Source organism: Sinocyclocheilus anshuiensis, unplaced genomic scaffold (assembly GCF_001515605.1).
Source record: "Sinocyclocheilus anshuiensis isolate Anshui unplaced genomic scaffold, SAMN03320099.WGS_v1.1 scaffold880, whole genome shotgun sequence".
Taxonomy (NCBI): Eukaryota; Metazoa; Chordata; class Actinopteri; order Cypriniformes; family Cyprinidae; genus Sinocyclocheilus; species Sinocyclocheilus anshuiensis.
Genome location: NW_015548254.1, coordinates 744,293 through 770,775, shown reverse-complemented (window position 1 = coordinate 770,775; position 26,483 = coordinate 744,293). Strand labels below are relative to the sequence as shown.

At 36.8% G+C, this 26,483-nt stretch overlaps 1 protein-coding gene across 1 annotated transcript; it reads left to right on the top strand.

The window, feature by feature from the left end:
* The first annotated feature begins 12,566 nt into the window (after nt 1-12,566).
* Nucleotides 12,567-26,020, top strand: LOC107655389 (vasorin-like). The gene is made up of 2 exons (XM_016442859.1): nt 12,567-12,588; nt 22,725-26,020. The coding sequence occupies exon 2, from the start codon at nt 22,758-22,760 to the stop codon at nt 24,816-24,818; it is 2,061 nt and encodes a 686-aa protein (XP_016298345.1). The 5' UTR covers nt 12,567-12,588; nt 22,725-22,757; the 3' UTR covers nt 24,819-26,020.
* Nucleotides 26,021-26,483: the final 463 nt, after the last annotated feature.

The following is a 26,483-nucleotide window of genomic DNA, read 5'->3' as shown; positions in this document are numbered from 1 at the left end:
AATGCAGCACTAACGCTCGAGATGCAAATGTCAAAGAAGTCATCATCGTTTGCTTACATAAAAAAACAAAAATAGCGCAGTGGAACACAAAAATACTTCTGTCTGAAACAAGCGGAAGGTTGCGCAATATTACAATAACATATATGTGCAACCTTTCATATGCTATTTTACAACTTTTAAGTTTAAATGTATAGTTATATGGAATTAACATGAAAGTATATACTGTAAATACACAAACGTAAATTCCATATAATAACAATTTTAACCAAAAGGTTATTTTTATAAATGAGTTTTGGGGCAGGTTGTCAACTGGTGTCATGTATACTTAGTAATTTTATACAATTTATTCATTTACAATATACAAAGGTTTGGTTTATATGCATTAAAATATATATATTTTTTTTTTTCATATTTATTGTTTCATGGGTTATTTTAACTGATGAACTCTAAGTATTGCTGGGGAAAAAAAGTTTTCCTAGATCAAAGTTCAATGTTCAGTGAAAACTTACTTTAACTCAGAAGTGCCTCACCACCAGTCTAAAAAGAGTGTTTACTGAATGAAACTGAACAAGTAAAAATTATTTAAACGTATAAATGCATTTTCATATTCTTTAGGGTTCATATTCTTAAACGTGATCTCGGCCTTGCATTTATTGCAATTTTTAAAGACTTTAGGAAGACAACAAAAGCTACAGCACAGAGTGAAACTGGCAATGAACAAAGCACCAGACATCAGAATAAACAAACCACTATAAACAAACCAAATACACCAGGTTCCCTGGAGATATGGCAGCGTCGTTTAAGCACATTTTGGGTTGTACTTTTTATTACAGTAGGTGTACTTACCCAAGGAAGTACTGGTAGTAAAAGGTAACTATATGGGATGACAAATAGCTAATAAAGAAAGCGAGGGTGCACAAAAGCCACTGAGATTTGACAAACTGCTTATGATGTTCTACATTTGTTCAAGTTGCTTTGGCTAAAACTCTAGATTTCTATAAGGAAATGCACTCTCAATTGTAGCCTCTCATAATGTATATTATGTAAATTAGGATACACCAAGTAAAAAAATTATGAATTAGGTTACATTTACAATTAAGGTACACAGCTGGTAAAATGAACTCTCACATGGTTCCACATTTCTGAGCATTGTAATATTATATGTTTCATCTAATAAGTAACTAATAGTTCTGGGCAGAAAACTTCCTGTTTGAGTGGGCGGTAGGCCAACTGAGAAGTTCATCACCTTACAAAAATAAGCTCTGTGACCAACAAAGGTTTGATTCTTTCACATTTTATCATAATAAAATCTACAAATTAACACAATCTTTATGAATATTGAAGCCTAAAATAGAATGGCAAAACCACCTAATTTCTGGTTTTAGTGGGCTACTCATGCTTGCAGCACCCTGAAGACTAGACTTCACAGGCTACCTCAACGATGCGCTGATCCTTTTCTGAAGACATATAGCTCCATCAAGTGGTCACAAATTATAAACATTAACACAACATGCAATGGGCCTCATTTATGACACACCAGCATAACGATTTTCAGCGTGGTTTACTAATGATTTACATAGGAACTTGTCCTACACACCAAGCTGACATGACATGTATGAAAAATGTTGGTATTTTAAAACCTCCGATGGTTAAAGAGGTTTACTTTGACAAAACGTCATGTCTTTAGGTATTCATGTATAAATGCTGCACCCTGCTGGTGACTGTTATGAATTATTTCACAATATTTGTTCACAATTCAAATACTGTAGTTACATATTGGTAATTAATTAAATGAATGGACCACAATAGAGCACTGATTACTTGAAGCTTTTAATAGGTTTAACTGAAAGGTTATTTTTCATACATGACATTGGTGCAAGTTGTATACAGTAGGCTACTTGAATGGAAAAGAGCAAAAACCCCAAAGCTGTTTGCCAAGATCAAGTATTTTTAATTACTAATAAAATCTGACACCAATTCTATCATACATTTGAATCTTACATGCCAAAAACAAACAAAAAAAAAACACACACACACTGCAATGACTTTCTACTATTTATATTTATGTAAGTTTATTTCCTCCTTTAACCTTGTCTCAAATTGGAATGAACCCTTGTTGGATAATATCATCAACTTTCAAAAAGAAATGAGTCTTGGAAAATATTTCCCAAGAAACCAGTGAGAGAGAGAAAAAAATCTGGTCTTGAGAAACATTTTAATTTCTCCCGCTCACTAACTTAAAAGTTTTAAGTTTGGACCTTTGAACTTTTCTGTGTCACTTTTATATTTTACATCTGACAAAAGCAATTTTGCTTTCGTAAACAACCGGCGCCTCTGTTATGACTCCTCGTAAACGTTTTTTTTTCCCCCAATCACAAACAAGCATCAGAAGCAAAAACTCACAGTGTTGTTTTTGAATCACACCCAAGCCTTCAAAAGATCAAGCTTTAAAAAAAAATCATACAAAGATCTTCATTAATTTCTTTAATTAAACCAGTATGTCAACACAAACAGTTCAAAGAAGGTTCAAAGAAGGTTCAAAGAAGGTGTGAAGTGCACACTAAGTTTCAAATGCTAAAACATCTAAAACCCTGTTTCATATATATCATGCCTGCTGAGACCTGAGTTATGTTTTAGCTATTCAGGGTTTTTTTGTTGGATCTGAGAGTATTGTGTGTATTTGTGTGTTTATAAATAGATATGAATGCTAATATAAAAATAAAATATATATGAAATTTGATCAAAGCAGAACCAGTAGAAACCAAACTGATTTCAGACCTGAAGATAAAATATTTACTCAAGAGGCCTTTACACTCTTCGCTACTGACAGGCAGCAGGAGGGGCTAGAGATAAAGCCTGTGGGTTCCCATGGCAAGTGATGAGGACATGTACATTGGATCTGTGGGAACGAAGGTAACCCTGAGGTCACAGGCTGGGGTGGGAGGGGGTCCGTAATGCTGGCCGTGTCATCATCATCAGCTGTGTGCTTATGGACGGTGCATACAATCATTTAGCGGGATCACACAAACATACAGGATGCCATATCACCCGTGCCTCTCTCACATGCTCTGAAGGAGTGTGAACAAACACAGCTGTTCTCTGACGCCTTGGTGAAGGCTGCAAACCTTTTACTGGAAAACTCAAATCAGTGCTGTAAGCAAGAGCGTTCATATTATATAATACACAACATAGTACTCAATAAATTAATATATACATTACAATAGCAAACTACAATATAGCTACATAATTACCAAAACATTAAAGCATAAACAATTAACTTATTAGCAAACACATTTGACCAATTCCAAACCCCATCAATTTTAATAATTACTGTTCATAATCATTTATATGTGATCTGATGAGAGATATTCTGTTGGATCTGGTGTTACAACTGAGTACAGGAGCAGGGGGAAACTCTCCAGAGATGTAACTAGCTGTGTTTAGATGCGTGGGAAAGTGTGTGCGTGTGATTGTGCAGATAAGGCACTGAGTAGTATGTGAAAAGCATGTGTGAGAAAGAGAGAGTATGTGAATGTGTTAGATCTGTTTGCTGTGTTTTAGCAAGGTGGTTCTATCATTACACATGCTCGTCTATTAATACAGCAGAGGGGAGACGTTTAGAGTCAAGATAATTACATGCTGGACTAAACTGAACCCAGAAAGACTGGCAAACAGAGAGAGTGAGACGAGTTCACAAACAGAAAGAGTGAAAATATGACTGAGAAGGGAAACATTTGAGACCTATTTTTTAAAGATTACAACTGTAAAATAAAGAAATACATAAAATAAATAGTTTGATATAAATAATAATATAAATAATTAATATTATACATTTTATTAATTAAATAACCAAAGATTTAACTTTTTGCACTTGAGTCAGAAGTTCACAAGGAACACAAATATATCTCAATGTAGCTTTCCTTATAATAATATTCTGACTAAGTTTACATGAACTTACCCCCCGAAGTACCCCCCTGAGATTTCTCAACAAACAAATCTGCATGTTCACAAATCTCTGACTTTGGTTAATGGTCACATGCCATGCAGGTAAACAAATAAAATATTTCATTTTTTTAGTAAGTCTTTTATTTTGATTGTTGTTATTTTATAATTATTTATTTTAATTTGACTTTTATATTTGAATGAATCATTAGCTTTTCATTAAACTCACAAACCCCCTGCAGTTCCTTTACAAACCCCAGTTTGGGAAACCTAGACATAATGTAATGTTTTATGCACTTTATTTTGTTAATAACAATGAATGGAATATATTTTCCTACTCTTTGTATTTTTATATCAATATGGTACAAGATTATCCCATTTAAATCAAAGTGATAAATGAGTTAGGTCAAAAGTAATCTAAAAGTAATCTAAAAGTAGTCTGATTATATTACCTAAGATACCAACTCTCTCTCTCTCTCTCTCTCTCTCTCTCTCTCTCTCTCTCTCTCTGTGTGTGTGTGTGTGTGTGTGAACAGCAACGTTCTGGCTGCCTGACCTTCTCTATCTGATAAGTGAGTAAAGTAAACATAAAGGAGAAGAAGGGTAAAACAGTCACGGGGTAGGATAGAAAGCTAATAATGAGAATTAAAGGAAAGAAGGTAAAAAAAACCAAATCTGGTTGAATGAGAAAGGAATAAAACAGAGAGAGAGCTGATTTGTTGGTTTCTAACAGGCAGTATTTGGCCAAGGACCAGACGCTGTTTAACAGGCTCCCCTGAGGAACATGAACCAACACACATAAACACACACACAAACAGAGCTGCATGCTGCAGGCCAGATTCCATTCAACAATTTCACTTTTTCCATGAGAAAAAACAATGTAGCACCAAACAAAGGCTGGTGGTATGAAACGACTTTAAGAGCAACTTACACTGTGTAAATACAGCTTTACACATTCCCGCAAGTTGTGAAAACCAACAACTCACCAACATTTCAAACTAGCATTAGCAACAGCTATTCACCACAGTGGCTAGAACACGAATAAGGAACAGACAGCTCCAAAAATAAAAAAGGTTTCTCATGTATTACTATCTAAACCATGAAAACATGTCACATTTCAAATTGCAGAGTGCCAATCTGTAATTTTGAAATATGTTCGGATCAATTCTGCTACAGCTGAGAGGACAGATAAATTGAGATAGGAGAGAAGGAGAAGAGAGGGAGGAATTACACAGAGTCAAGTCATTTCCGCTATGCTGAGAGGTCTGGCAGAGGTCAAATACTGTTCCTGAACCTTTTATATCAACAGTTATACTACAGAGAGAGATATTGTGTCTAAACTGACACCCCCTCTCTCTCTCTCTCTCTCTCTCTCTCTCTCTCTCTCTCTCTCTCTGTGTGTGTGTGTGTGTGTGTGTGAACAGCAACGTTCTGGCTGCCTGACCTTCTCTATCTGATAAGTGAGTAAAGTAAACATAAAGGAGAAGAAGGGTAAAACAGTCACGGGGTAGGATAGAAAGCTAATAATGAGAATTAAAGGAAAGAAGGTAAAAAAAACCAAATCTGGTTGAATGAGAAAGGAATAAAACAGAGAGAGAGCTGATTTGTTGGTTTCTAACAGGCAGTATTTGGCCAAGGACCAGACGCTGTTTAACAGGCTCCCCTGAGGAACATGAACCAACACACATAAACACACACACAAACAGAGCTGCATGCTGCAGGCCAGATTCCATTCAACAATTTCACTTTTTCCATGAGAAAAAACAATGTAGCACCAAACAAAGGCTGGTGGTATGAAACGACTTTAAGAGCAACTTACACTGTGTAAATACAGCTTTACACATTCCCGCAAGTTGTGAAAACCAACAACTCACCAACATTTCAAACTAGCATTAGCAACAGCTATTCACCACAGTGGCTAGAACACGAATAAGGAACAGACAGCTCCAAAAATAAAAAAGGTTTCTCATGTATTACTATCTAAACCATGAAAACATGTCACATTTCAAATTGCAGAGTGCCAATCTGTAATTTTGAAATATGTTCGGATCAATTCTGCTACAGCTGAGAGGACAGATAAATTGAGATAGGAGAGAAGGAGAAGAGAGGGAGGAATTACACAGAGTCAAGTCATTTCCGCTATGCTGAGAGGTCTGGCAGAGGTCAAATACTGTTCCTGAACCTTTTATATCAACAGTTATACTACAGAGAGAGATATTGTGTCTAAACTGTTTGAAACGGTTTCAGATATTTTGCATTCACACTGTCTGGTAGCCTATATCAGATCTGATCAGGCGATGGCGCTAAAACACTTTTTTTTTTTTAAAGGGCTGCATCTTGTGTGTCAATATATTATATATATACGACAGTTCAAAGGGGTCAGTGAGATTTTTTTGGAAAGAAATTTAAACTTTTTTTTTAGAAAGGACATTAAATTGATCAAAATTGGCAGTAAAGACTTATAGAAATATATATAAAATATTGTTACTAAAGATTTCTGTTTCAAATACATGTTTTATGAACTTTCTAATAATCAAAGAATCCTGAGAAAAAAAAACTAAAAAATTAAGCAGCACAAATGTTTTCAACATTGATAAAAATAAATGTTTCTTGAGTAGCAAATCAGCATATTAGCATGATATCTGAAGGATCATGTGACACAAGACTGGAGTAATGATGCTGAAAATTGCCAGTTAGGATGCTGCCTTAGAAATCGAAGTAGACAATAGTCAGAGAGGCAGCTCAGTTACTGGTATTTATATAGGTTTATCTTGCTTTAGGTTTATTTTTCATTGGTTTTATTTAGCTTTTTTCTGAATAATTTCAATCATAATAAGGGTTTGATGGCCTATCTTTTTTCTTTGGTTTGGTCATATAATTGCTGGTTGCAGTACTGTACCTCTTGGAAATGCAATCCATTCCCAATCTGTCACAACTAACTAAACTCAAAATAACTGGCTATATAGGATTTGGATATCTTGGATGGTGTGTGTGAGTGCTGCACGCATGCATGTGAGTGGGTTCATGACACGCATGCATAAACTGTGAGGAAAATTTATAATCTCTGTACGCTTTTGCCAAAGGCTAGCTGAAAAGTTCAACACCCTTATTCATTCAGTTACATGCAGCAGAGCTGCTTTAACACATAACAATACACTCACACTTAGGCTTAAGTGCTGAGTTTCATGTTTGGCCGACATAGTCAAAGTCATCTCATAAATATCCTAGAGGTACAGAGAGCAAAACTGTTGACTCACAGGGCTAAAGCTAAAAATCCCCTCTAAGAATCAAAGCTTCATGTACAAAGTCTAAAACTCACAAACCCAAAGTGTACACATCAATTATGATATTTCAGTGCTTAGAAAAAGAAAGAAAGAAAGAAAGAAAAACATTCAAAAACAGCTTTTATTGCTTTTCTATAGTATTAAGCCTCAAATGTCAACTATGCATTGAATTGGTTTCTTCTTTAACTAATAATAAAAAAAGTTCAAATATGCATGGTATTATATAAATTAAAACAATGGAAAAACCCTTAAGATAACACTCAGAATAACATAAGTGGACTTCGATTAATTGCCGCTTTGAACGATTATATAATTGTGACATCCGTAATTGTAATCGCGATTAGAAATTCGATTAATTGTGCAGCCCTATAATAAATGTATAATAAACATTCGGATCAGGATTGTCCATATTGAAGAGAATCTCCATGTTCTCCATAATATGTACGATAAAAGTTTTCTTCAGTAACTTAATAACTTAAGTTGGACCAGGAGTGTTGGGAAATAACTAAACGTAAACTAAAAGTAATAATGCTAGTAACTTAACTACATTTTCAGTAGCTTGACAGGCATTATATGAAAGTGCCCCTATTATGCCATTTTTAGTCGCTTACAAAAGATTTACATGTATGCAAGGTTAAAAAAACACTTTCGTTTTCTAAAAATATGCATTTAATATCACCTAATTTTCTAACGATTCGTTTAAAGCAGTTCTAAGATTCAGTCTCTCTAAACCCCTCCTTTCCATGAGCCTACTCTGCTCTGATTGGTCAGATGGCTCAGTCTGTTGTGATTGGTCTACCGCGTACAGTGCGTGTCAGAAACGATGTGCCCATTGCTATAGTTCCGTATTTTGAACGCTCTATAGGAAATATAAACATCTATTATTTATCATACTTACAGGTGTCTAAGCAATTTAATTAAAGGGACTAATGGGACGTTATAGTGGGCATTCGGAGGTGAAGGCTTAACCCCCCTTGGCCAGGCTTGGACTAATCCCAAGGGTGAGCTAATAAGTGCTCGGGTCATGCCACCATGACAACTAAATGGGGAGTATCTCAAAAGGAGCTTCCCAGTCACAGTTAATAACTGCATGATGGACGTTAAGACACAGTGAGCAGGAATAAGTGTGTGCAGATGCTAAGTTAAGAATGGCCTTAATTAGTCTGCAGTAGAGTCAAGTATCTGACATCTGAAGGTTATTTAGTTAGAAACACTTTGATTGTAAAGATTGGGCCTTTTGTGTCTTGAGTGCAACTCTGGCTGTTGTTAAAGGTCAGATGGAAACTCTAGAAACATGTCACTTGTTGTTTGGATTATACTGATCACTCAAAATCACAAAAATCTGTTGCAGTAGTGACTGCCAAAGCATGAGCCCTCCTACTAAGACTGGGATGTGATTTCTTCCTCCTTGAAGTGTTGGGTAAACAAAGAGTTGCAATACAGGGGCATTAAACATGAAACAATGGAACAACATTCAAACTTGAATGCCTGTATTTTAAAAAATTCAGTGTTTTTCCTGCCCCTTGTATGTTCTTTTATTAGACATTTTGGTTAATTTTATGATGCTTTCAGCTACTGTTTAACATACTTTACCTTGTTTAATTTTATTCAGCAAATTTATACCTCAAAAATCAGCTCAAAAAGTTGTTGTTCACAGGTTCCATATGGGCTTGTGGCTACCTGAAAAAATATTGGAATTAGGATAATTAGGAACAGAAACAGACATAAGCATAAAAATTATATATAAAAACACTTTCGTTTTCTAAAAATATGCATTTAATATCACCTAATTTTCTAACGATTCGTTTAAAGCAGTTCTAAGATTCAGTCTCTCTAAACCCCTCCTTTCCATGAGCCTACTCTGCTCTGATTGGTCAGATGGCTCAGTCTGTTGTGATTGGTCTACCGCGTACAGTGCGTGTCAGAAACGATGTGCCCATTGCTATAGTTCCGTATTTTGAACGCTCTATAGGAAATATAAACATCTATTATTTATCATACTTACAGGTTGTGATTCAATGGAGCCAGTTGGTCCAAATAAACTGTGTACTGAGCCATCTTTCAAGAGCAAGCGTTTTGTGAAGCCTGCGTTAAACTCCCAGAGATTAGAGAAGCAGTCGTCAGTAAAATGACAGAAACACAAAAAAAAAGATTGGGGTTGTACTGCTGTGAACTTTAACCACTGATTCTTTGCAGCTTCATCTTTTAGAAGTGAAAATAAAATAAAAAATACCTTCACAGCATATTGGACATGCCGTCTTCTCGACATGATGGCACTTTTGGCTTGACAACTTTAGATTGCAGCCCTGCTGTGTGTGATCATGAGCAGAGAGAAGGCAAGAGCCAATGCCAAGAGAAAAAAATAAAAATAAACATACATATAAAACATAACAGAGGTCATGTTAGAAATAAGCACGAATAAGACTGGATGCTACGCTAAAATACTTTCTTAATATGAAGAGACAAAAGCCATTCGTTGATTGAATCCCCTGAGAAGTTTAAACACTCAATGGCGCTTTCAAAACATACTCTGTTTTTTGCACATCCTGACCAGCAGCACATAGCAACACTAGCTCAACCAATAGTGTTAGTTTGGGGCGGAGCTATCTGTTTATCCAACCAATAGAACGTAAGAGGAGAAACCTGTTGGAAAACAATCATTATTTTGCAGTTTTTGAGAGGAAATTACACAATTCATCTTTGAGGATACAAACTCTGCACATAAAACATCCCAGGTGCACTATGAACAGCTCTTCCACTCTCTTTAAAATCTTTTTTTTTTCTTCTGATTGTGAGCTGTAACATCTTGTTATTCGCTTGAGGACAGAGAGTTATGGCCTTTGGCTGCGTCTGTTGGGTGGTGTTCAGGTTTTCACAAGTCAAGAACAGCAAACATCCGCCTGCCGTCTTTCAAACACAGTCACTCAGGAGAATGCTGTTTGATCAAAAGGATCTGCTTCTCCGATTACTTTAGCTGATATGTGAATTATATTAAAGCTATAACAGTGAGTTCTAATACAAACATACTAAACATGCTCATTACTGGTAAGGAAGATGCTAAAAAAACATACTAAGTTCAAAAGTTCAAAATTATTTTATTATAATAATAATTTATTTATTTATTTATTTATTGAAGACCCCTTTTTAATCCATACAAAAATAAAAAATAAAATTAAACTTCTTTTGTGTTATCAACATTGGACCCCATTGGCATTGACTGTCATTGTATCGACAAAAAAGCTAATTTTGTATTCTACAGAAGACAGTGATATTATGAGTAAATTACAACAGAATTATTCTTTTCAAATGTAAGTGATGTTTGTTGAATGGAAGGCTAATCCCTTTGCATATTAACATGGCAATGTCACAAAACTAACATGAGAATACTGATAGAGTCACACTGAGGTCACATACACTTTAATCGATCAATGCCACAATTGATTGGTCTCAGAACAAATTCATCAGCAGACTGCCAGGATATGATCAGATAAGCCTTTAAACACTCACATTGTATGGACTGTCTTTCTTTGCTTTTCAGTGAGCTGCAACAGTACACAAACAGAGCCGAGTGCTGGAGAGTGACAGAGAACTTCACTGTAGTATTTAGTTACTTTAGCCATGCTTACACCATGTCTACATATTACAAGCAAGAGCTACATCATTCAGAGGAGGTAAATGTTCTTCCAGGGAGCCCCAGTGTCACCGTGCATGGTACAAACAGGTTGGGACAGGCAGAGAAATTGATTTGGTCTTGTTCCAACATACCTCGTCATCACTGGAGTTGAACCAACTGTGGTATCACATTCGTTATTTGTTTTAATGGGCTGTCAGTTGTAAATAGATCTGCAGTGTAATTCAAAACTGAGGTGTTAAGCTCTAAACAGCACTTAAACAGTGTCAATTTTTGTAGTATTTTGGTATTTGGTTTGTTGCCCCTTTGTTTTAAAGGCAGCTGCATTTGAGTTGAATGAACAGAGTATTGTGTAAAGCCTGATGATCATCTAAAGAGCATCTTGTATTTCAGTAGAAGTGAGAACATCTGACTTTTTCAAGAAAGGAGATCACATGCTCAGTATCACAAATGTGATTATTTGATTAATGGCCTAGAAATTGTGCAGAATCGTACAATATTTTAGCTTTGGGATTTGGTTTGACAGACTGAATTCTTTAGAGCGCCTGAGACAGAAAACACTCAAGCTGACACAGCTGGTCAGAAGACAGGACACCCCCTGCGGGGCAAGAGGGGGGCGGTGGGGCGATTTGTTCCAGCACGTCCCAGCCTCTCTTTTGCGCTCCGTTCAGTTAAATTAATTTTAACTACAGGCACACTAAATTCATATGCAAATTCACATTAAAGGAACAGTTCACCCAAAAAAAAAAAAAAAAATTGTTGAAAATGTATCCAAGATGTAGATGAGATGTAGAACAGAACAGATTCTTTCTCACCTTATGGCTCCTCTGCAGTGAATGGGTGCCGTCAAAATCAGAATCCAAATGGCTGCTAAAAACATTACAATAATCCACAAATAATCCACACGACTCCAGGCCATTAGTTAATGTTTTGTGAAGGGAAACGCTGCATTTTTGTAAGAAACAAATTCATCAAGACGATTTTAACTTTAAACTGTCATGTCCAGCTAAAAGTGGTTAATCAATGCATATTTCTCTCCTGATTCAGAACAGAAAATGTTTTCCCTGGATAAAGCAATATTATGGATAGAGGACTCGTATTTACGAAAGCGGAAGCAACGTAAAGTTTAAACTTAAAAACATCTTGATTGATTTGTTTCTTACAAACGCAGCTTTTTACTTCACAAGACGTTAGTTGATGGACTGGAATCGTGTCGATTATTGTGATGTTTTTATTAGCTGTTTGGACTCTCATTCTGACGGCACCCATTCACTGCAGAGGATCCCAACTTCAGGTTCACATTTAATTCATATTCAAATTCAAATAAATTAAATGTTCTTAACTGGCATGACAATTTTCCATACAATTTTTGTTTATTCCTATTTCCTAACAAATATATTTATCTAATGTACTTTTTCACACAATATTTTTTTTAATTCAGTTCAATTCACTTCTCATTCACATTCATCAGTTTAATATTCAAATTCAAATGAATGTGTTCCATGCAATCGTTTTTATGGTTTACACTGATTTAATTTAGTTTTTCTCTCTGTCTAGCTCAGTTCAATTCAATTCATTTTCAACTTTAGGTTCACATTCAATTCATATTCAAATTTAAATGAATTTGATGTATGGTAGTGAAAACTGAAGACTGTTTTCCATGCAATAGTTTACTTTAGTTTCTCTCTCATTCTCTTTCTCTGGCACAGATGATTTCTACTCCTGTGCAGTGTGAGTAAACATCTGCTGAACTCTTTGACTGCAGATCAATTTTATACATCATTTAAGTATCAGGGCTTTGACTGGTGACTGACACTAGCGCCAGAAATCTGTGTACCTGTGTGTGAGTCATGGCATTAAGATCTATGGCGTCAGGCCAACAATCTTTTTTACACCCATTATGTGTTATGTAGTACACGAAATAACAATAAAGAATGTGCTAACTTAAATAACTTACTGCTGAATGTGTTTAGCAGGTGTACAAGTGTTCACCTCAGTCAGATAAATATGTTCTTATGGTGTGTGTGTGTGTGTTTGTTTTTCTTTGAGAGATGTCAAGTTGAAGCTGTTATGATTCGCTCTATTACACACGGATTTGGTCTGAAGGTAAGCCAGAAAAACAGAGCTTCAAAACTACAAGGAACCTGTCCTCACAACACAATTCAAGTGCAGTTTGCCTTTTGTAAACAGATCAATGATTTGATCTCATATTTTTTTATCAGTATTCTGATAAACGACATACATCCAAAAAATAAAAAGTAAAAATCTCAACATCCTTATAAGAAGATAATTACACTTCTGAAGCACAACTGATTAAATTACTTTCGATAAAAAATATTTAGTATTAAATGTTAAGGAATAATTGATTTTATATTCATATGCAATTCATATTTTAATATATTGTGTATTTAATGTTAATGAATAACTTCAATGTCTATTTGGAAGTTTTAATAACTAATTGAGAGGATAATTAAAAGGATATCAATATTTGAGGCATATTTTCCAAGCTGTTTTGCATGTAGTTACAGCGAACATTCTTTTCAGCTTTGAAAGAGATACAAAGCATCGTAAAGGTTGTTCATAAAACTTGTTACAACTCCATACGAATTGGAGCATTTCATAAGTATAATATTAAGACATGCTTTTGGAGAATATAACTTTATTCTTATAATAAAATAAAACGCAATCTTACTACTCCATAGCAAACTTTTTTGTCCTATGGAGTATGAAAATAAAACACGTCTTAATATCTGTATGCTAATTTGTTTCTGAACTAAATTCTTCATGTTTTATCGATGTCTACATATTTTAATCAGAAAACTTAATTTTGTAGTGCATATTCATAAAGAGAGAGGCACATAGCAAATATGAATCTTGTACACACAATGTCATGGCTTCAGATTATGCCACATGGCAGCATGCTAGTCATAACAGCAACATATTAAAGGGGTCATATGATGCTGCTTCGCGCACTGTCTGTCCCTCTCGCGCACATTTTCGGTCTCTCTCGCGCATCTCGCTCTCTCTCGGACACACTCGGCCTCTCTCGCGAACTGTCGCTCTCTCTCTCTCCGCGTTTGCTTCACTTTTGTCCAGCCCGGCACCTCACAGGTGAAAGCCGATCCGGTGATCCACAGCATATATACATCCAAATACATCCAAGTTGATGTATTTCCTCAGCGACCAGCACAGATCAGCTCCAGGCATGACGAAGCAGATATCGTCCTCTTTTGGAAGACCAAACAAAGTAGTTTCGCTTTCACAACGAAGCACACAGCGTCTTCACGACATGGCGGCAACAACAATACTACAGTGAGAATAAAAGTTACGCCTTCTTTCTTTGCGTGAACATTTGGGCGGCATTATGCAAATCTTCCCACATAGTGAGGTAGATATGTGGGGGCGTGTTAGAACGAGCCGTTTTAGGTAGGCGTGGTTAACTCTTAACTTTTATAAAGAATATCTCTTTGGATTTGAGACTTTAGTCTTTGCAACTTTACAGATCTTCTTTATGCACCAAGAGCTTGTAACACTCCAAAGAGAAAGGAAAAATTGAAATCGCATCATATGACCCCTTTAAGAGCAATCCAGTGGCAAATGCACTGTTCTTTCAAATGCAGACCTTCAGAAAGAAATATGCAACACAAAAGGATGCTAAGAACACTAAATGACATCTTTGTTAAACCCACTCATCTTAAAATGCTTCTCGTGCCAGACATGCTACAGTTTCTAGGCATAGTTTTTACCACTGTAGGTAGGTAGGCAGGTAGGTAATAGATAGATAGATAGATAGATAGATAGATAGATACATTTGTAACAGTATATGACAGGCTGGCGTGTGTCAGCGGCATGTGTAAGTTGGTCTACTTTGGTCTTTTGTCTTGTTAAGTTTCTCGGGTTTCACACAGAAATGCGGTGTCCGATGTGCATGGCTAGCAGGTGTGCACAAGCACACAGAGTAGACTGTAACTTGAACTGCCTGCAGGCCCAGGGCAAATTTGGAGGAGGACCGTGTAACTTTATTGCACCTAGTCTGGTTTAAGCCACTCTCCGCCTTTTTAGTGTCTTTTATTTGAGAGTTTGTTTGTCTGGAGAGCTTGAAGTGTGAGTGTGTGTGTTTGTATTAATGTTTTGGGTGAAACTACTTGTTAAGTGGACTTAATCTTGGCTATTTAATAATAGTCCAAAGAAATCTGAACCTAAAATGTGAGTTATTGACATAGTAACATTAAAAAATTACACTTCTGTCTTTAAAGGGGTAATTGGGGTTTTAATAAAAGTTGAATGTCTATATGCAGTAGGAACATTTTTTTATTGATCCTACAAAACTAGAGAAAACAAGAACTGTGGTGAAAAAAGGTAGGAAAACTTCAACACCCATAATGCACTGGGCTCAATCAGACTGTCCGTTAGCAGAGATATAAAAAAGAAAACAGTTGTCAAAAGTCTGCCGGATGAGGCGCTTTATGGATGTTTGCTGACAAATAAAGTGGGATATCTTAATACAAACTGGTTGAAAATCGGTGAACTTGCCCTTTAAAACAGGTTTGTTTGTTTTGTTTTTTTACACAAACTTGGGTTAACTGTAGATTAACCCTCTTTTTTAAAGAAACATTTTAGCTAGCGTTCTTGAGTTGGTTCTTTGAAGATTGCATTTCTGCATATTGATTTTTGGCTTTTTTAAAGTTACAAAATTGCTTCATCATTCCTGGTCTTATTGCACAAAATACTATTCTTGTTTTTTTTTATTTTCAGAAAACATTTTTTTTAAATATAATTAATTATTTATTCTATGAATTGTATGATAATTTATTATATTCATCTATTTTATTAATTATATAATAGTAATATCAAATAAAAATAATATAAAATAAATATTTTTAAGAAATATATTACTACAGTATGACTGTCTCTGAAATGCTGACGTCATCAAGTCTGTGCATGTTATTGGGTAATGTAAAAGAGCCAAAATGGCTATGGCTATACTTTTCATGATCCAAATAGGTTCCCAATGGATAAAATCCATCCAAAAAAAAGATGGGTTGCAAATGCTGAAAACTGTTGACATACAGTAAGCTGGCGCTTTAACAATAATGTAGACAGCAGAGCTCAGATCATTTGGTCTCTGAAAAATTGGATAAGAAATATTTGAGTTCATATTGAGATCGTAGCACAGAGATATTGTTGGAGAGGTGAAATACGTAATCTGTTTGTTTTGTATTTAGTCTCATTGATGTCTAAGGGAAAACAGGTAAGATACTGAAGTGATCTTATTTGTGATTTTAGGGCTAGTTGAGGACAGCAAGGACTTGGCTCTGGCTCTGCTTTAAAGGCTTCTGTTGTGGTTGAAGTGAAGCATGAGGAAAATCACAGTTGGCCTGATGAATCTGTTTTGTATTTTAAATCAGCCACATGTTCATGAGCTTGATTCAAGCATGCGTAAACACAAACAGCTGCTTACGGGCATGTACACACTCGTACAGAATCCACATTTAAGTACACATGCCTGTTTCTCTTTTGGTTTCCCTCCCTGAAATCCTCCCCCTACCCTAATTGCAAAACCGTTACTGTAACTGTGCTATATATACTTAGAAAATTGTGTTAAAACTAACAATTATTAAGTTGAATACTTAAAAATTAAAAATTAAGTTGTTCTAACGAAGTTGTTTTTTCACATTGTTTTAAATTTGATTCAATCATGGTCTTCTCCTGTTCTGATCTTGAATAGAAATGCATAAAATATGAGTTTATTTCTACATTACCGCTCATTATTCAGTCACATGCAAAGCATGCTGGGAACCTGAAACGTGAACTTGAAAAAATGAAGTTATGGAGCTAATTACATTGAGTTAGTACAACTTAAATAATGTTTTAAACAAACTAACACAGATATTTAAGTTGAAGTTACACACAGTATTACGTTGATGTAATTATCAACATTACAATATCAGGACAACTCATTAAAAAAATGTTTAAAACTCAAAATGTTTAATTAAATCAATAAATTGGAATTTTTCACTTGCACTAATGCATTAAATTAAGTAGTGGCAACAGATCCACTGAATTATTTTTTAGAGTGTGGGTAACACAATCCAGCTGTGCTTAGGAGCTGCTGACGGAAATGTGTATTTATCTGTGTGTCAATATGTGTGTGTAGCTGAGTAATCTCAGGACAGTAGCATTACAAGTATGTTATTTAAATAAACACCCACTCACACCTCTGTCTGTACTAGTTAATGTTAAACTATGAGTGTGTTTGTGTGTGTCCCACATCTTTACAATAGGTCAACTGCAAGTGTCAAGCTACTATTTAGAAAAAGTAATTACACTACAACTACTCCGAATGAGTAGTTGGTTACACTTCAAACTACTAGCATTAAGCAGTTAGCTAAACTACTACCAAAAATAAATTTTGATATATTACAAGGTACTAACAAAATTGTAGCTAAATATTGTAGCTAATATTAATAGTAGCTTGTGGTGTAGCTAACGCTAACAAAAACAGTTCGCTAAGCTAGAGTTTACTAGCGCTACTATCAAAAACTGGAGCTAAATACCTTGATTGGTGGTGCATCTAAATATCTAACAAATATAGGTAGCAACACCGAAAGCTACTAACTAGCAGTTAGCTACACCCCATGCTACTTGTAAAAACTGTAGCTAAATATTTTATTAGTGGCTTGTGATACTGTTAATTAATGTCTAGTAAAATAGTAATTAGCTCCACTTCAATCTACCAACATTAAGTAGCTAACTACATTAAGAACTAACTACCAACACCTTTATTTCATTATTTCAGTCAAAACATTATTATAAACATTATCATTAACAGCAGTATTTAACAAAATAAAAAAAAAAAGAAGTCAAACAGGGACATCTGCGCAAAATTGAATCAGTAAATCATTTTTGTACTAGTACATTTAAATGAATGAAATTAATCACTAAAATGAATCACTTCTCAATGCTACAGTACATGCCCATATCTCTTGTTTAAAAAAAAAAAAGTAAATATATATTTAAGTTGTAGTTATATATAAAGTTAGTCATTTTTAGTTAGTTTAGTTAGTTCCCCAACAACTGTGTTTCACTGTCTCTGGATTCGATTGATGATCACATTCACAAAATACACACATACTGTATTTTCTTAGCCTCTTTGCAGGATTTAGTCTAAGCTTTTGGTTTGGCTATATTTATTTAGAACTTCACCATTCAAAAGCAGGTTTTAAGGAAGGATAAAGGATGAAAAGGAATGAGTGAAAAACAAAACCCACACAAATACAAAATTCTATGTAAACAGGGTCATTCGAGGTATTTCATATTTTCTCTCTCTACTTTCTAAATCTTGTTTTATCCCCTTCTCCATGTCCTCTACAATTTCATGAAAATTTGAAGTTTGAATAGTTTTGTCCATCCAATGAACTTCAGCAGGGTCCAAAACAACTTTGACTTTCATTCTATGGACAAAAAAAAAAATTCTTCAAAATGTCTTCTTTTGTGAATATGTGTGATACAGTGGCGTAGCGTCTGGGTATGCAGGTGCATAGGGGCCCGGGCAGTTTGGGGGCCCGCCGAGCTGGGGGAACTTTTAATTGAAACGAGGGAACGAATAGAGCCCTGCATGGGCCCGGCCCTTGTCCAACAGCTTTATGAGAATTCTCGGCCCGAGTCCGACTGGATACCGTGTCTTTTTTCTCTCTCTCTCTTCCCCATTACACAGCTATTAAAATAGTTCAGTTTTGTTTTTTAATGGCAAAGTGGTCATATTTATTTTTGTTTCTTTATAGTTCATTTAGAAATATGTTTGGAACATTTTATGTTTGTTAAATTCAAGTTTTAGTTTTTTAAAGGAACGACCAAGCGGCAGCGGCAGACAGTGAGTTGAGCATTATGTTTGATCAATTTAGCCTTCTCAAACCAACACGACTTGCCTAAAATAAACAGTCATAAAACACTTCATGCAATTCACAGTATTAATTTAAACATTTAACCTAGATAAATAAGCGCTGTTAGGCGCATATTCAATCGTTTGTGCGGAGAGTGGAAGCTAAAGCGCGCTTTGCAGGACATGGAGGCGCCAGCGTGATCACTTGCTTTTTTTTTTTTTATAACAGTGGAAACTTAAAAATACGCCGTAATTTTTGCTCATAAAGGTAAGAGTACATTATACGTTAATAATACATTATTCGGAAATGCAAAGGGTCTACTTGCATTTGTGTGCACTCACAATATCAAGAAAACCTTGTGCTTTTGTAAAATAAGGAAAACAAACAGGATGCGCTTTCTGTCCTTAGTCAACATTGACTCAGAAAACATTAGTTTATTAACAAATAATTCAAATATCCCCTCACTATTTTTTACTTTTTTTGTTTGTTTTTTATTTATTTTTTGGGCCGCTGTGTCAAACTTTACATTCAGTAGCCTATACAGCAGCATTTAATATTAACGTCATCATATTTTAAGAATAAAGTCAAAATTACGATAATAAAATCGTGTTATATTGCGTGAAGTTAATGTGAAAATTTCACCTATAGGCCTAGTCCTCCAAAAAAATTAAAAAAGTCTGTGGCATCCATCATTCTTTTGACTTTTTTTAAACTCTGATCGATTCATGAGACATTCGTTTGTATTAAATTGTTCTGATTTTTTTCAACATGCATTCAAATATTCATGTTTATTTTATGCTGCAAATATTAAAGAGGAAAATATCATTGATTCATATGCAGCTTGAACTGAGGCGAATTATCTCACTAAAAATTAAAGAGCGTAAAAAGACGTTTATTGTTTGTATTTTATCATAAAATTGACAGAAGGTTGAGACTTTGTAGTAACAAAGCACAAAGCTGCGATTATTGAGTGGCTTGTGTGCTACAAATAATGAATGGACTTGAAAACTTTAAACATCATTTCCAAGCATTAGCCTATAGCCTACCCTAAATAAAACAGCTTGTGAATAGTCACGATTCACATAACGTTATTTACTTCAGAAAAATCAACAATAGGGCCTAAGTTAAGTTAACCGAGTTGGAGCCCATAAGGTTTGGGGGGACCCGTCCAATTTTTTTGCATATGGGCCCTACGCTACTGGTGTGATAGGAATGTTATTTTGTGAATATGTGTGATAGGAAGGTTCTAATTAAATTTTTATTTTTGGGTGAACTGTTTCTAGTCTACATCACCAACAATCCTTTTATGAATAGCATTTTGTAAATTTGCCAATTATTATTAAATCAATGACTAAGATTAAGATCACTCTGATGTATAAAGAAAACAAAAGGTGTCTTGATGGCGTTCAGCTCTGCTTCACATGTGACCTCCTGCACCTCATGCCATCCTCGTCAAACCTGTTTTCATGTAATCAGTTCTGACAGAAGATTGGCAAACAAGTACATGAACCCTGAAACAAATAAAGAAAGAGTGAAAGAGAAATGTCAAACCCTTAGGAGGCCCCATGCCTTCCTGTGATGAAGATGGATTTTTTAGGGTTATTGCAAAATTCCTGCTGTGCCGGTGGGATTGTGCATATGCCGGAGAAAAAAAGGAAGAATGGTAGGAGGGTGAAAGAAGACAGGAGAGAAAAGAAGGGAAGGTAGCAACCCGCTTTAATGAAATCACTTTAGTTTCTCTTCAAAATTCAAGCAACCTGCAGAGAATCCAAACACTGTGTATAGCAAGAAGGAATATGGAATGGAGAGCCAAAAAAATAGTGAAGCAAAGCTGATATGTGTAAAACCGCAGCTAAAACAGTCACTAAAATATCAAAACTAAATATCTACCTAATGAGCTGGACAAGGAAACCAAAAGATGGATTATATGACTAAGAAGAAACAGTTGAATAGTTATAATTTAACTAATTAGACCAAATTGAATGTCACATCAGCTAATCACAAGGCAAACCCATACATACTCACTCTCCTTCCCATCCCTGCAGGAAAGTCAGGCTTAAGCTGTTCACCTTTGGAACATGGTAGCTGATTTCTAGCTGATTCCAGCTGGCAATTAACTGGTAGACCAACTTGTACCAGCAACAAACTAGCAGGTCAAGCTGCTTTTTGCAAAGTGATGTCTGGTCGACCAGCCAATGACTAGCTTGGACCAGCTAATAAGTAGAAATCATGTTCCAAAACACAGGCTTCTTCTACACAAACATTATTAGATCAGATTAAAACAAAACAGAGTGAGCAAATATAACCACAAGACTATGAGCAAATATAATCACAAGCTTTCCTAATAACCAGCCATAGCCCTTCTAGGGGAGGAGGGAACAACTGGGCAGAGAAAAATATAGATGGTTAATGTGAGAAAATGGGGCTCACAAAAGGAAACTCGAACAGAAAAAAGGATGAAAAGAGTGAGTGTACCTGCCAATCGAATGCTTGTTCATCTCCCTCAATAGACTGGCCCTTTAGCAGCCAGGACGCTTGTTGGAACAGTAAACTATTCTTTGGACTCACAAACATACACATTGTTACCTCAGCGGTGGAGAAGATGGCAGAGGCTTGGCCTAGCCCTCTGTTCACCAGGAAATCAAAGAGATTTTTGAACAATCAGCAAAAAGGGACACACACAAAATGACACAAGGACTTTCATTGAAAATTAAGGGGCACCACTTAAGCTAGTAATTTTTTTTTTTCACTTTTAGAAAGCTTTTTATGTTCAGACAATCTTAAGTTGTGTCAATGATGAATCACACAGGCTTTTGTGTGTGGACACATTCTGGGATGAGGTCTAAACTCTCTGAGATGAACTCATTAAGCAAACAGTGGAAAGAGTGAAACTGAGGGCAAGGCAGGTCAACAGACATTCGGTCAGCTGGGCCATACACCACAGCCATTGTTGGATGATTTCAGAAAATGCTGAAGTAAAATAAAGACAAAAGTTATTTGGCCACAACATGATACAAGCTTCAATTATAGCGCAGAGACTCATGCACCTATTTATTCATTTTTACTAAGGAGATGCCAGTGACTAATTAAGAACTGACTCAAAAACACTTTTACAAAAAACACTTGTTTGCCACAGCATTTCAAACCAAGCTTGTTTTTTTTTACCCGCAGTACTTGTGCAATATACTGTAAATATCAAAGTTACATTTGGCATGATAATTCTGGTCATCACAACTAGAGGATTGCCCTGCAGGACGGTTGCTGTTTTCTCTGTGTAAGGATGGAGTTTCAAAGCCTTTACAAAAGCATCAAGTGTGTCTTTTTCTGTTTATATAAATGAGCCATGTAAAGGAATTGTTCAAATTTTACATTTTACATGGTCCTGAAAGAGTACCAAAATGGTTTAGCATGGATAAGCATCTGAACATCAAACACTGAAATGTTTATCATTAATATTACCATGATCTGTATAGGCCAGGGGTGTCCAACCCTGCTCATGGAGGGCCAGAGTCCTGCAGAGTTTAGCCCCAATATGCTCCAGCACTGAAAGAGTATAGTAGAGGTCCTGAAAACCTTGATTTGCTGTTTCAAGTGTGTTTAATTAGGGCTGTAGTTAAACTCTGCAGGACTGGACAGGACAGTAGCCCTCCAGGAGCAGGACTGGACACCCATGTTAAAGGCTAAATAATGTGCCAACTCATATATAATAATAATAATTGCTGTTAATAGTGTTCATCGTCTGTTTGATTTCGTCTTTAATTGATTTTTCCGTACATTTCTGCCATATGTACATTAACTGACAGTCACCACTGATAAGCTACCACTAAATATTGTAGAAACTTAATTTGCTGTAAAGTTGCTTTGCAACGATTTGTATCGTGAAAAGCGCTATTCAAATAAACTTGAATTGAATTGAATTGAATATGCAATAACAAGATCATTGATGTAGTTTTGACATTGAGTTTCTATCTTTTTCTATTGCAGGATTCAATCACTAAGGCCAGACGGTAATCGACGATGCGGCCATTATCTCCCCTGTCTCATCTCATTTTGTTTCACTTACTGTGTGGATCTCTGAGCAGCAGATGTCCTCAAGAGTGCTCGTGCAGCACCAGTGGTTCTATCTTCTGCGTCCAGCAGAACTTGAGCTACATGCCTCGTGACCTCCCCTCCTCCACAAAGTACCTCTACGTGTTTCAGAACAACATCAACACCTTGCAACAGCAGGGCTTTGTAGAGCTTGGCGAGCTTGGAATGCTGGATTTGAGTCAGAATACCCTCACTGAAATCCCTGATGGGGTGTTCAGCCCACTCTCCTCTCTACACAACCTGGATCTCTCCTCAAACCACATTACCCACATTTCCAAAGACAGCTTTGCTGGACTGGTCAACCTGGAAAGGCTGTATCTCTACAGCAACCACATTCAGAGCATTCACCCAGCTGCCTTTGAGGGACTAGAGAACCTACTGGAGCTGAAGCTACAGGGGAATCATATTAGTGTTTTGCCAGCTCTGCAACTGCCCAGACTGCTCCACTTGGACCTTAGTTATAATAGTATCCCACCTATTGGACCTGAAGGTTTACAGACACCACACCTTGAGTCTCTTAAAATAGCTGGACTGCGGCTGACCAGTCTGGATGGGGAGCTGCTAAGCAGCCTAGTGAACCTACATGTTCTGGATGTTTCCCAGAACCTGCTCGTAGAGATACAACCTACGCTTAAGGCAATGGGGGGGCTACGAAACCTCAATTTAACTGGGAATCCCTTGGGATCCCTAAAACAAGAAGACTTCCAAAATCTGGTTAATTTGCTAGAGCTTGACTTGAGCAACCTTAATTTGCAAGGCTTCCCCGAGGGCTTCTTCAACATTTTCCCCAAACTTGAGAAGCTCACTGCAGCTGAAAACCCCTTTAACTGCCTCTGCCCACTGGCCTGGTTTCCAGTATGGCTAAAGGATGCACATGTAGAACTGTTGAGAATGGAGGAGACTCGTTGCCACTTTCCACCAATAAACTCAGGAGAGGTTTTGGCAAAATTGGAGCATAAAGATTTTGGCTGTCCCACAACGACCATTGAGTTAACAAGCGCAGGGACAAGTAGTACTACAAGCAAGCCCACAAACTCCACCACACCATCAAGCACAATGCACGCCATTCCCCCGGTGCCACCAAGTGAGATGCCCTCAGCAGACACAGACAGCTTCCCTCTTTCCCAGACCACTGCCTTCCCCAGAGAAATCATAGAAAATTCTGAAGAAGAGGACATCATGTGCCCCTCCAATATCTGTCTAAATGGGGGAACATGCATATTTGACTCAAATGGGGTGGTTGTTTGCCTGTGTCTGCCTTCAATGTCAGGACTTTACTGTGAGACACAAAATCCAGGCTTCCTTTCTCCGCCTTCACCTAGAGTTTCTATCGAGACCATTGCTACAGTCCAGCCCAACACAATCAGCTCCCTTCACATAACCAGCACTTCCATTTCATTAGACCTTCACCGTTACATCCACACAAGAACGCACATCCGTGGAATCCGTCTGACTTACCGAAACTTGTCAGGCCCCGACCAGCGGCCAATACACCTGAATGTGCCTCCAACTTACCCCGAATACACGCTTAGAGGGCTACAGCCAAATAGCACCTATTCCGTATGTGCCAGCCCTCTGGGAGAGCCTGTCCATGTCTCGGTTAGTGCCTGCATGGAGGCTCGCACAGCAGGAATCCCACCCTCTTCCCAAGAGCCAAGTGTTGACAGGACCGAACCCTCTTCCTCTCTCATACCCATCATGACAGCTGTGGCAGTGGTGATGGTTGTGGCCATCATAGCTACTGTGGTAGTCATCCGCCGCAGGAGGAGATCCAAGGCTCCATTAGATATGGACTTACATGAGACATCTCCTCTGGAGTTAGAGGGAATGAAAACCAGTCCAGAGAATGGTATGACACATCCAAAACAACCGGACATCACCCCTTGCCCATCTTTAGTGCAAAATAGCTTGGAATACGAGGCACCTTTAATACAAGGACAGTGTCCAGCCAACAATAATGTAGCTTGTGTGAAACCTTTGTATGTGTAAAAACCATATTGCGCTATTCATACCTCCAGCCTACAGAAGGCAATGGGCTCCATGACTCCTGCAGGCGGATGCGATGCAGACACTAGATAGACTCTGGTGGGTTGGTGAACATTTTAGTGCATCCCAGCCAAACGCTTAAACTGACTGCCAGTATTTAAACCAGGTGCATTTGCCATCAACATTTTTTTACAAATGCCTTTACAAGTGCCTTTTATAACCATAAATATCAGACTTTATCAAGAATTTCTCTCTAAGAAGAGGCCAGACATTACTGAACACAGTGTTGATAGGCTGAAAACAGGTTGTTTTAGAGGTAGCTCATTAATTGTGTTGCTGGCTCTGGAAGTGGTATACAGGAGTCAAAATGTCATGCCTGGACGTCTGGACTTTTTTTTGTCCAGAAACAAATTGCACTGATAAGAGACACTGGGACTGTGCCTAAGAGTTGCCTATAGAAGCTGAAAGTGATCAGCCTCTTTAAAGATGCTTCAAACAGGTTTTATACAGCATCAAAGCATCCCTCTGTCCCTCTGCCCCATCTGTCCTGCACAGGAGATTATTTGCTGTGAAAAAACATAATGAAGAGACATTTTCTTACTTTGCCTAGTTTACGCTGTTATGTTAAAGCTGTGTTATTATGTTTTTGTATTTTTAAAGAAACAGTTCACCAAAAAAAGTAATTCTGTTATTTACTCACCCTCATGTCGTTCCAAACCCCTTTGATTTTCTTCACACGAGTTTGGAATGAGATTAGAGTGTGTAAATGAAAACAGACTTTTCATTTTGTGTGAACTTCTCTTTTAAGTGCCATTTCTGTGTCCCTTTTTGTGTTTAGTTGTTGTGTTTGTTTTGACTTGTAAACATGAGACTGTTGCAAACATTCTTTCTCCTCTCACTTGAGTGCAACAAGTTAAAATGCTTTTACTTCTGAATGAAAACAAACTCACTTTCCATGAGTGAAGTCTTCATCCTGCATCTGACAAAGAAACACTTTGCATGACTATAAACACCCTCAGCCATTTTTGACCTCAAACTAATTCCACACATTAACAAACACACTAGTACTATATAAGGATATGGATAACAAATGCTTTTAACAAAGCTGGGGTTTTTTTTGTTTGTTTTTTACGTGCCAGCTTTCTAAAAATGTCCTGTACTCATGATTCAGACTGGGCCCCAAACATAGACAAACTAGGAGAAGGCTTCAAAGCCAGTTTTTTTTTATTTTTTGCTGAATGCAGATGGCTTTGCTCATTTGTTTCAACCAGACTATGAAAACTCAAAAGTGTACTATGGTACAGTGTCGTACTTTGGTATCAAAAGTGTACTATGGTACAGTGATGGTATCAGGTGGTAATACCATGGTACTTTGATATATATACCAGGGTACTGAATGATTAAAAAATATTATGCCAAAAGTTAAGCAAAATGAATCACCTCAGCTTCCACATGAATCTTCAGTAAGCTTTTACTTCAGAAAAGAATATAACAAGACCCATGTAAAACAAGACGGATAGTTTTTCACCGTAAAAGTGCAAATGTGTCGAAGCCAAAAGTGTCATTGTGGAATTGCATGTTTATGAGCATTATCAGCGCAGAAAATTTGTGTTCAGAGAAATGGAGCCAGTAATCTAATCCAAAGTGAAGAAAGGTCAATTGTCAAAT